Source organism: Ovis canadensis, chromosome 12 (assembly GCF_042477335.2).
Source record: "Ovis canadensis isolate MfBH-ARS-UI-01 breed Bighorn chromosome 12, ARS-UI_OviCan_v2, whole genome shotgun sequence".
Taxonomy (NCBI): domain Eukaryota; kingdom Metazoa; phylum Chordata; class Mammalia; order Artiodactyla; family Bovidae; genus Ovis; species Ovis canadensis.
The window spans coordinates 61,862,200-61,874,488 of NC_091256.1; the positions used below are offsets into that span (position 1 = coordinate 61,862,200).

The 12,289-nt window shown below is 48.2% G+C and overlaps 1 protein-coding gene across 3 annotated transcripts in view; it reads right to left on the reverse strand.

Moving 5' to 3' along the window:
- Nucleotides 1-12,289, reverse strand: part of TTLL10 (tubulin tyrosine ligase like 10) — a 51,835-nt gene that overhangs the window by 2,614 nt on the left and 36,932 nt on the right. For all 3 annotated transcript variants that reach the window (XM_069544894.1, XM_069544892.1, XM_069544891.1), the window contains exons 2-9: nt 12,005-12,085; nt 11,793-11,925; nt 11,569-11,687; nt 11,359-11,488; nt 10,119-10,204; nt 9,606-9,777; nt 8,506-8,677; nt 7,831-7,971 (exon numbers count right to left, since the gene is read on the reverse strand). In XM_069544894.1, coding sequence (XP_069400995.1) covers nt 7,831-7,971; nt 8,506-8,677; nt 9,606-9,777; nt 10,119-10,204; nt 11,359-11,488; nt 11,569-11,687; nt 11,793-11,925; nt 12,005-12,065 — 1,014 coding nt within the window. In that variant the 5' untranslated portion in view covers nt 12,066-12,085. The remainder of the gene's footprint in view (nt 1-7,830; nt 7,972-8,505; nt 8,678-9,605; nt 9,778-10,118; nt 10,205-11,358; nt 11,489-11,568; nt 11,688-11,792; nt 11,926-12,004; nt 12,086-12,289) is intronic.

The following is a 12,289-nucleotide window of genomic DNA, read 5'->3' on the forward strand; positions in this document are numbered from 1 at the left end:
GCCTCATTGAGAAGAGAGTGAGTACCAGGTGAAGATGGAAGGGGGGAGCTGTGGGGTGGGGATGGGACACCTGGTGGGAGCAACAGCTGTAAGTTTGAGCATGCCCAAGGTGTCAGAGGACAAGGGTGATGCTGCTGTGGCTGGAGCAAGCTAGAGAGCAGCAGGAGATGAGACCAGAGTGGCACCAGTCACTTCTCAGGGTGTGGGAAGACCTTGTCTTTCACCCTGAGATCAGAGTTATGGAGGGTGGTGCACAGGAGGGCGTATCTGACCTGTGCCCTCACAGGGTCCTCTAGCTGCTATGCTGAGAGAGACTGAAGGGGCCTGTTGCAAGGATCTAGGTGAGAAATATGCTGGCTTGTAGAAGCCAAGGTGGTGGGATGGATGCTGGGTCTATTTTGGGGTAAAGCCAGTGCAACTGATGAAAGGATGTGAGCTGTAAACAAGAATAAAGGGCTATCCCTAGATGTTTGGTCTGAGACTCTGGGAGGATGGAGCCCTCATCAACCAAGAAGGAGAGGAAGCCCTGGAGGCTGAGACCTCTGTGAGCTTGCAGATGGGGTGCTGATAGGCTTTGGGTCAAGATCAGGGGAGTGATCAGGGTCCATGTTTAATGTGGAATCTTAAGCACATAGATGGAATTTAAAGTCAGGGGATGTCTGAGAAGGAGAAATGTCATATGACATACCTTATATAAGCATTGATACAGATGAACTTACAAAACAGAGAGAGACCCACAGACTTAGAGAACAAACTTATGGTTGCTGGTGGAATGGATGGGGGAAGGGATAGTTAGGGAGTTTGGGATGGTCATGTACACTCTGTTATATTTAAAATGGAAAACCAACGAGGACCTACTGTATAGCACAAAGAACTCTGCCCAATATTATGTGGCAGCATGGATGGGAGGTGAGTTTGGGGGAGAATGGATACATGTATAGATACAGCTGAATTCCTTTGCTATTCACCGGAAACTATCACAGCATTGTTTGTTAATTGGCTTTATCCCAATACAAAATAAGAAGTTAAAAAAAAAAAGTCTGGTGATATCTGATAAAGACAAAGAGTAGATAAGAGCAGATAAAGAGTAGGGCCAGGCTGGACACTGGGCTCCAGAGAGCCATGGTGGGGAGCCCAGGGACCTGCGCAGGGGGCTAAGAGGAAGTGAGCAAGGTCCTGGAAGCCATGGGGAGCGAGGAGCTATGTCTGAAGTTGGCTGACAGGTCAGGGAGAAGAGGACCAGGGCTGATCCCTGAGTCTGACAACATGGAAATCACTCTGGTGAGCATTTCAGTGAGACAACAGGGAGAAGCCTTGCTGAGCAGGATCAAGAGAGACGAGAGCATCACAAAACGGGCAGAGGAAGGGGTCCAGAGATAAGCCATTCCATAAAAACAGCCAAAATGGGCCATATTTGTCAAAATTAACCTTCTTAGAATGCTGGAAATTAACCAAAAGCATTCAGCAACCTGAAGAGTGTTTATTCAAATAGAATCTTAAATCTTGATAGGAAGAGCACGTTTTGTAGTATTTTAACCTGGTCTAGTATTATTCCCTGCATCCCAGCTCAATGCCTTGAAAAATGCCTACATTCTTGGTACTGGAGATAGCAGGATTAATCTGTTTGGCTGAGTAGTGTAGTCATTTGTCGTGATGTCTGATGTTTCCTTGGAAGACCTCACTTGAACTAAAGGCAAATACAGGAACAATGTCTTACCAAATAGAGAATATCGGTGAAGAGACAGAAATTATAAAGGAGAGCTGAACAGAAATTCTGGAGTTGAAAAGTATAATAATTGAACAAGACATTTGAGTTGTTTGAAGACAGATCAGTTGAGATTATCCAGTCTAAGGAACAGAAAGTCAAAGGAATGAAGAAAGATGAAGTTACAGAGATCTCTGGAAGGAGATCTAGAAAGAGAGTGAAGGAAGAGGCAGGAAGAATATTTAAAGAAATAATGGTAGTGGGCCTTCTCAAATTTGATGAAAAAGAATTTACACATTTGAGGCCAATGAGCTCCAAGTAGAATAAGCTCAAAAAGATCCATCATATTGTAAGCAAACTTTTAAAAGACAAAGACAAACAGAGGATGTTGAAATCAGCAAAGAGAAGTGACTTATAAGGGCTTCTCAATAAGACCAGCAACCAATTTCCCATTAAAAACCATGGAGTCCAGAAGGCAGTGGGTTGACATATTCAAAATACTGAAAGAAAAATAAAACTGTCAACCAAGAATTGTATATTCAGCAAAATTATCCTTCAAAAATAAAAAAGAAATTAAGACCTTCCCAAATTTAAAAAAACATAGATTATCAGTAGTAGAACATTTCTACAGTCCTTCAGACTGAAATGAGAGGACACTAGACAATAATTTGAATTCACATTAAGAAATTAAGAGCATCCATGAAGTAATTACATCAGTTCAGTTCAGTCGCTCAGTTGTGTCCGACTCTGCAGCTCCATGGACTGCATGCAGCATGCCAGGCTTCCCTGTCCATCACCAACTCCTGGAGCTTGCTCAAACTCATGTCCATCAAATCAGTGATGCCATCCAACCATCTCATCCTCTGTTGTCCCGTTCTCCTCTTGCCTTCAATCTTTCCCAGCATCAGTGTCTTTTCTGATGAGTCCGTTCTTCGCATCAGGTGGCCAAAGTGTTGGAGGTTCAGCTTCAGCATCAGTCCTTCCAATGAATATTCAGGACAGATTTCCTTTAGGATTGACTAGTTGGGTCTCCTTGCAGTCCAAGGGACTCTGAAGAGTCTTCTCCAACACCACAGTTCAAAAGCATCAATTCTTTGGTGCTCAGCTTTCTTTATGGTCCAACTCTCACATCCATACACAACTACTGGAAAAACCATAGCTTTGACTAGATGGACCTTTGTCAGCAAAGTAATGTCTCTCCTCTTTAACATACTGTCTAGTTTGGTCATAGCTTTTCTTCTAAGGAGTAAGTGTCTTTTAATTTCATGGCTGCAGTCACCATCTGCAGTGATTTTGGAGCCCAAGAAAATAAAGTCTGTCACTGTTTCCATTGTTTTATAAGTACATAGTTAAATATAAAAGACATTACACATTCATTTTTTTGGTAATTGCCTTTTTCCTTCTGTTTTATTTAAAAGACAATTGCATAAAGCAATAACTATGAATCTATGCTGATGGACATACAATTTAAGGAGTTGTAATTTGTGACAGTAACAGCATAAATGAAGAGATAGAGCTATACAGGAAAAAATTAAAAAAAAAAACAAACAACAAACTATTGAAATTAACTTGGTTTGAATCCAAACTAGATAGTTTTAAATTAAGATGTTAATGGTAATCCCAAGGGCACCAATAAGAAAATAAGTCAAAAATGTGTAGTAAAAGAAATACTAGAAATAGTACACTAGAAAATATTTAACACAAAAGTCGGCAGTAATGGAGAAACAAACAAAAAGATATAAGATATATAGAAAATAGCAAAAGAGCAGATATAAATCCTAACTTATCAGTAATTAAATTAAATGTAAATGGATTAAGCTTTCCAATAAAAGACAAAGATTCATAGAATGCATCCCCCCACCCCCCATATGCTTTCTATGAGACTCACCTTAGATTCTAAGACAAAGATAGGTTGAAAGTCAAAGAATGAAAAAAAGATATATCAGGCAAAAAGTAACCAAAAGGGAGCTGGAACATCTGTACAAATATCAGAGAAAATAGAGTTTAACATGAAAATTGAAGACATTAAGAAAAAAGAGAATATTTTCTAATGATAAATCAAGAATATGTAATAATTATACATGCACCTAACAACAGAGCCTAAAAATATATGAAGCAAAAACTGTCAGAATTGAAAGAAATAGACAATTCAATAATAATAGTTGGAGGCTTCATTATGCCATTTTCAATGATAGAACAGCTATACATAAGATCAATAAGTAAATACAAGATTTGAGCAACACTATAAATCACCTACCCTGAAAGATATCTATAGAACACGCCACTTAACAGCAGGCTATACATTCTTCTCCAGTGTGCATGGAACATTTTTTAGGATAGACAGTATGTTGAAACATAAAATAGGGACTTCGAAAAAAAAAAATACATATAGGGACTTTGCTGGTGGTCCGGTGGTTAAGAATCCATCTGCCAAAGCAGAGGACATGGGTTTGATCTCTGAACCAGGAAGATCCCACATGCCAACAGGCAACTAAATCTATACACCACAGCTACTGAGTCTGTGCCCTAGAGCCTGTACTCTGCAACAAGAGAAGTCACCACAATGACTTTGATGCACAATGTTGTGCATCACAACAAAGAGTAGCCCCCACTCGCTGCAAGTAGAGAAAGTCCTCACTCAGCAATGAAGACTCAGTGCAGCTAAAACAAAAAACATGAAACAAGTTTCAATACTTTTTGAAGGGTTGAAATCATGCAAAGTATGTTTTCTGACCACAATGGAAAAAAATTAGAAATCAATAGGAGAAAGAAAATTTAAAAATTCACAAATGTGTGGAAGATAACACTCTTAAGCAACAAATGAAAGCAGAATGCACAAAATCTTATGGGATGCAGTAAAAGCAGTGCTCAGAGGGAAATTTATGACTGTAAATGCCTACATTAAACAGGAAGAAAGATCTCAAATTAAATCAATAACTCAATCTTCAACCCTAAGAAAAAAAAAGAAAAGTAAACTCAAAGCAAGTAGAAGGAAGGAAATAGTAAAAATTAGAGTGGATATAAGTGGAATTAGAGAATAGAAAGCAATAGAGAAAATCAATGAAACCAAAAACTGGCTCTTTGAAAAAATCAACAAAACTGACAAACCCTTAGCTAAACTGACCAAGAAAAAGAGGAAAGAAGACTTAAATTACTAAAATCCAGAAAGAAAGACCTTGGAGCTTTCCTGGTAGTGCAGTGGTTAAGACTCTATGCTGCCAGTGCAGGGGCATGGGTTTGATACCTGGCCCTGGTGGCTCAGACAGTGGTCTGCCCTCAATGCAGGAGACCCAGGTTCGATCCCTGGCTCAGAAAGATCCCCTGGAGAAAGACATGGCAACCCACTCCAGTATTCTTGCCTGGAAAATTTCATGGACAGAGGAGCCTGGTGGGCTATAGTCCATGGGTTTTCGAAGAGTTGGACATGAGTGAGTGACTAACACTTACACTTTCAATGTCAGGGAACTATGATATAATACGCCATGTGGTGTGGCCAAAAGAGTAAAAAAAAAATTTTTTCAAGAAAGACTTTACATAAAGATGAGAATGATTATGAAAAGGATTATAATTGTTGGTAAAATACGAGTGACCTATATTCCAAACAAATTAGGTAACTTAGAAGAAATGGAAAAATTCCTGGAAAGACAAACTGATAAACTTGACCCAGGAAGAAATAATCTTAGTTACCTCTAACAAATAAAGGTTGAGTTAGTAATAATAATATAAATAATCCTTCCCACAAAAAAAAGTCCACAATAAGGTGGCCTGACTGGTGAATTCTTCCAAATATTTAAGGGCTCCCTGGTGGTTCAGATGGTAAAGAATCTGCCTGTAAAGCAAGAGACCTGGGTTTGATCCTTGGATCAGGAATATCTCCTGGAGAAGAGGATGGCTACTAACTCCAGTATTCTTGCCTGGAGAACTCCATGGACAGAGGATCTTGGTGGGCTACAGTCCGTGGGATTGCAAAGAGTCAGACACAACTGAGCAACTAGCACAGCATGCTTCACAAACTACAAATATAGAATAGAAGGGAACATGTTCAAAACCAAATAGACAATAATGCTGTGGACCAACATTGCTTATGAGGGTATACACAAATGCTAAACGAAGTACTCGGAAATCCAATTCAGGAGCATATTTAAAGGACAATAGGCTATGTCTGAGTGAGATCTATCCCAGAAATGCAAGAATGATTCAGTCAACACATGAGGGACTTCCTGGAGGTCCAGTGGTTAAGACTCCCAAGTTTCCAATGCTGGGGGCATAGGTTTGATCCTTTGTCAGGGAAGTAGGATTCCTGCGTGCCTCATAGCACAGCCCCACCCCCCACGCCCCCCACTCCCCCCCACCCCCAAAAAAGAGAAAGAGAATGAAGCTACAGCAATTCAAACAGTATGGTGCTGGCTTAAAGACAGACATACACATCAATAAAAATAGACTTAAGAGTCTGGAAATAAACATATATATATATATGGTCAATTGATTTTCAAAACTTTGCCAAGAACAGTCTGACAGATGGTCCTGGGACAATGGAGTAGCTACACACAAGAGACTGCAGCTGGACGCTTAGCTCACCCCATACACAATAATTAACTCAGTTGAAATATAGGACTTTTAGAAGAAGCTGCAGATGTATCTTTACAACTTGGATTTGGCAGTGGATTCTTAAATATGACACCAAAGCATGAATAACCAAAGAAAAATAGATAAATTGCACTTCACACAAATTTAAAACTTTTGTGCAAAAAAGGACCTTATCAGGAATCCCCTGGTGGTCTGGTGGTTGAGATTCTGTACTTCCGTTGCTGAGGGCATGGGTTAAACCCTTAGTTTGGGAACTAAGATCCTGCAAGTTGTGAAACAAATGAAAAAGGACATTATCAAGAAAGTGAAAAGAGAACTCACAGGAGACAATATTTGCAAATCACAATCTGATAAGGGTCTAGCAGTCAATATATAAAGAGCTCTACAGCCTAACAGGGACTCCCCAGGTGGTGCTAGTGGTAAAGAATCTGCCTGCCAATGCAGAAGATGCAAAAGATATGGGTTTGATCCCTCAGTCAGGAAGACCCCTTGGAGGAGGGCGCAGCAACCCACTCCAGTATTCTTGCCTGGAGAATCCCATGGACAGAGGACCCTGGTGGGCTACAGTCCACAGGGTTGCAAAAAGTCAGATATAACTGAAGTGACTAGACAAGCATGCACAGCCTAACAAAGAAAGAGTGGACAACGGAGGTAACAGAAAGTTTTCTAAAGAAGATACAGAAATGGCTAAGTACACGAGAAGATGCTCAATATCATTATCATTAGAAAAATGCAAATCAACCCCTTAATGAGATAATACTCCTGTATACCCACTGGGCAACTATTAGAAAGATGGTAAGTATGGGCAAGGATACAGAGAAAGTGGAACCATCAGACATTGCTGGTGGGAGTGGGAGCAATTGCAGCCACTGTGGGAAATGTTGGCAGTTCCTCAAAAAGGTCAACATAAGAGGGACCATGCAACCATGCAGTTCCCTTCCTAGACCTGCATCCAAGAGAACTGAAATACCTGTTAACACATGTATGTGAATACTCATAGCAGTGTTACTCATGACTGACAAAAAGTAAAAACAACCCAAATGTCTATCAACTGATGAACATTTATCCAAACAAATCATGGTCCATTTACACAATGAAATATTATTCAGTCATAAAAAGGAATCTTGAAAATGTTTATGCTCAGTGAAAGAAGCCAGGAAAACCCACATGTTGTTTGATCCCATTGACGTGACATGTCCAGAACAGGGAGATGCATGGGGACAGAGAGTGGACTAGTGGTTGCCAGGGGCTGGGGAGGGCAGTGGGAGATGACAGTGTTCTGGAATCAGAAGGTGGTGATCATCATTCAACTCTATGAATCCACTGAAAACCACTGAACTGTGCACTTTCACAGGGTGACCTTTGTTTTGCGTGAATGATCCGTCTGAGAAAGGGACAGGAGAGGACTCTTAGAGCCAACTGCTGTGGGCACACCCAGAGGCAGCCCCGCCCAGGGACCTGCCTGTGGCCCAGCACCCCCTACCCCAGTACTGACCCGCATCCCTTCCCCTCACCGAGTGGGCGGGGCACACACAAACCGTGAAGGTGGTGAAGACCCAGTCTCGCGGGAGGCCCCTGGTCTTGTGGAACTTGTCGTTGATGTAACGGTTGAGGTGCTCCATGCTCCACACCGTGTCCTCCTTGAGCAGCACATACAGGGGACTTTTCTTCTGCATGAACTGGGGAGGAAGGGCAGCGCCTGAAGGCCCGTCCCCCACAGAGGCCCCGATGGAGAGCATCACCCTGATGCTGCCACACCCCCACAGGGGGCCTGCTTCTCCTAGATGCCCTGGGCTGGCTGTGCTGCCTAAGACCCTCCCCCAGCAACTCCTACCCTTGAGAAGCCCCCCCAGATCCCCCTGGGGGGCCGCTGCCCAGACACATCCCATTGATATCCTTCCTTGGAGATTGCTGCCCTTAAGCATCTCTGCACTGAGGTCCTCACCAAGACCCTCATCCTCTGTTCCCACCCCTGCGGTGCCTGTTCCACACCCAGAGATGCCTGATCCACACCCAAAGGGAGACAAGCTGGGGTGGGGGGTGGCGCATGGCTCTCAGTCCTTTCACAGGGTGCCCGCTGTAGCTGAAGGTGAGAGGCATTGCTGACCGCAGGCAGGGCCACCTCCAAGCCTGGGCCGTGTCTACAGCTGGGTTCTTGTCTGCATTCTTGAACAGCGATTTTGTCCAAGGCTGCATCTGTGCAGCACATCTACCTGGTTGGTTAAATGGCCACTGAGGTCGCTGGAATGGGGATCATAAAGGCCGAGGGTGAGGCGAGCATAGCCGTGGCCGAAGAAGACCATGTAGGGCATGGCGCAGGCGATGAGCAGGTAGGAGCGCACATCAAACTTCTTCCCATCCAGCAGCAGCGGGTTCTTGATGTACCTGGGGAGGTGCGGTCAGCCTGGCCCAGGTCCCCACCTGGACCTCTTAGTTCCCCAGCACCCCTGCCACCTGCCTCAGCTGTGAGCTCTGGTTCCCCTATTCCAGTTGAGTGTAATGTCCCCTCATCAGGGGACATTTCTGAGCCTGAACAGGTCAGGGAACTGGGGAGGAGGGCCTGGCTCCTAGAGCTCAGCTTGCCGGTGTATAACTGGGGTACCCCAGGACACAGCTCTTGTTAGGAGTTGGGGAGGCAGAAGCTGGTTGGCCCCATGGTCAGGGAAGACTGTCTGGAGGAGGAGGCAGGGATGACCTTGGGCTTTAAAGGGCGGGTGCTTTTGGAGCGACAAGGAGGGATATCCCAGTGGAGAGCGCTGAGGTCTGGAGACCCAGAGGCTGGAAGCACTGCTTACAGTGACTGAGAGCAGTTGTGGCAGAAATGAGGCCCCACTGGTGGAGAGGGAAGTCCAAAGGGAACTTTCTGAGGCTGGACTGTGCCCCCGGTGTGAGGCTGAGGGTCTGGACCTCACCCAGAGGCAGAGGGAGCCCAGGACGGGGGTCAGCTCTGCCCGAGGGCCTGAAGGCTGCAGCTGGCTGAGGAGGAATGGGGGAGAGGCTGGGCTTTACTGCAGCTCAGTGTGCAGGACCCAGGTCAGGGCACAGCTGACCGAGCGCCCCCTGCTCCGCACTGTCCAAGGGCCTGTGGTGTGTGTTGTCGGGGGTGGTGTGTGCAGGACATTTTCTTCCAGCCCTGACAGCAGGAGAAACCCCACCCTTCCTAGCTACACAGAAGCCCAGCTTGGGGCACTGAACCTTCCACTTTGAAGAACTCCTCTGTGGGACCTGTGACCCCCACGGACCCTCACAGGCACCAGTGGGCTTGGGTCAGCCCCACCCAATCAACGCCCCTCATGGGGCCCATGAGCAAAACCTCTGCACGACCCGCGCCTGGGGCGCCCGGAATGGCATCTTGCGGTAGATGGGGTCATCCTCGATGCTCTGGGTCTTGGCCTGGAGGGTGGTGACTTCCTCTTGGTTCCGGAGCAGAAAGATGCCTTTGCCCTGGTTGGAGGCTGTGGGCTTGCAGATCCACATTTGGGTTTCTGCAGAGAGAGCCATCTGAGCCTTCGGGCCAGACCCTGCCCTGCCCCACCCTTCCCAGCCCTGACTGCTCTCCCAGTCACAGCCCTGCCCACACTCCTCCTAGCCATGGCCTGGAGCCTGCCAGGCTTTAACCTCCACTAAGGTCCAGCCATGACACCTCCCTGGCATCACCTTAGTACTAGCCCTGTCCTCACCCAGGTTGGCTCCACCCTTCCCCTCCCTGACTATGCCCCCACCTCAATCTCGCCAGGACCTTGGCCCTGCCCTAATCACATTCCCGCCTTGGTCCAGCCCTGCACCGGTCTCCCCAGAGTGGGCCTGGCATCCAGTGACTTCTCACCATCAAAGAGGGTGAAGAAAGCCTCCCTCTCGTCCCTGATGTCCAGACGGTACGTCTCTGGGAAAAAGTCTTCCATTTTCAGGACCCTGGGGAAGGAGGGGGTGGGGAAGTCACTGGGAGGGTTGTCCCCTCCCCACAGCTTGGCTGACCATTCCAGGGGCCTGATCTGGGTGTGTGTGGGGGGGTGGTTTGGAGGGAGAGTTTCCAGTGGGACTGGGCTCCAGGCACCCCTGCAGCTTTTGGCGTCCTCTAACACATATCTGCCACCCCAGCTCTTCCCTCTGCAGAACCTTTGCACCTTCTGTTCCCTAGCCAACTCGGGCACACCTGGCTTCTCTGCAGGCTGCCTCACCTGCCTCCGACCCCTCCCACCTCCCAGCTCTTAGGCCTTCGGGAGTGGTCAGTTCAGAGCTGGATCTCCAGGCCAGGACAGTGACCAGCTTGCAGTGAGTGGTCGGCACGGATCCCCTGGCCTGGGATGCCTTTCAGCCCTTTCATGGACCTCCAGGCCGACCTTTAGTTTAGGGCAGAGTGGCTGAGTGCGTCTACCTCTATGGCCCCAGGTGTCCTGAGCTGGTCCACAGGAGCTGTTCCAGGGCGGGTATCATGTCCTTTCCAGATCTGCACCCCAGGGGGACACAGGACCTGACTTGAGTGGCTGCTCCGTGTGTGGAGAATGGATGGGGATGTCGAGAGGTGGGACGTGGGTGGGGGTAGCCTGGTGGTGTGTGTGGTGTGGTGGATAGACAGATGCCTACAGGGCAATGGTCCAGGGCTGCTGACAGAAATGGTGGAGGTGGACAGCTGGACATGAGAATGTAAAGATGGCCTTGACGACCAGATGGTGGCTGGTTGTTTGGGTGAGTGGGCAGGCTTGTTAGTGGCTGGGCAGTGAGTGGGTGTGGAGTGGACAGGTGAGTGACAATTTGGGCACATGGCATGGGTAGGCCATGGGGCAGGAATGGCTGTGCGGTGGACAGCCAGGGTGTGGCGGGCAGTGGAGACAGTATAGGATGCCAGTGGGTGGCTCTGTGGTGGGCGTGTGAGGACCACTGAGGCCATGGGGTGGGTAGGTGGGATGCTGGTCGGTGTTGAGGGGGAGACAGATTAGCTGGGTCAGTGGGAAAGCAGGTGGGTGGACAGACTAAGTGGAGGGTGGTCAGGACCAGCGACTAACCCATCGAGTGGGGGTGTGCAGCTGGGTGAGTGGGTGCCAGGGGTGGGGGGCAGGGTGGCTCACTTGGTCTGTGCGCAGGGGGCTGGCTTGCTGGTCTTGCTCAGGACTCTCGAGTGCTCCCTCAGGGCGCTGAGCAGCCCAATCTTGGTGGTGAGGAGCTTGTTGTTGGGGAGCTGGTACAACAGCTGCTTGCCTGGCAGAACAGAGCCCGGGCAGCACGCGGTGGCACCCCCGTGTTTGAGGGCCGCCCGGTGAGCCCGGCCCTACCCCTACCTTCCCGGAAGTTGCAGTAGGTGTCTCTGCACTTAACCTCACACCACTTGAGCTTGTAGTCTTCCCGCCGGCTATCCTGGATGCGCCGCCAGCCCTTGCTCTTGCAGTAGGAGCTGATTCTGTAAGGAAGGGTCAGTGTTTACCTGGGGGCCGCGGAGCCAGGGAGCAAGGCTGGGTAGGGCCTGGGGGTGGTGGGACAGGGCCTGGATTGAGGCCCCACTCACATGGAGGCCCCGTTGGTCCCTCCGATGTAGAAGAAGGGGCCCTGCCCAGTACTGGGTGGCTGCTTCTCCCCCTCCAGAAAGTGCTTCTCCAGGAGGGTGGCCTGGGGCCTGATGGCTTCAGAGTCGTCCAGCTCTGTGGGCAGGTGGGAAGTCAGAGCCTCTGGCCCACCTGACAGCTTTCCTGCCCCCTGATGAGCCTTGCCCGAGCCCACCTGCATCTTGGTCCTGCTGGCTTAGCTGATGCAGGAGCCCCTCCTCTCCGTGGCTCCCCATGGGTCTCTCATGGGCCCAGCCTGTGAACAATATAGGTTCAAATGGAGGGGAGAGCATTCACTCAGAATCTGGCCGGAGCCCCTGGGCAGTCCCCCAGCCATCTCGGCCCATCTCTGCCCATCTCAGGCCCAGAGGGCCTCCCAGGAAATGGGGGAGAGTCACCATCATCAAGGGCCACCTCTGGAGTGGGCAGTGTCCCTCCTTACCAACAGGGCAGGGGGCAG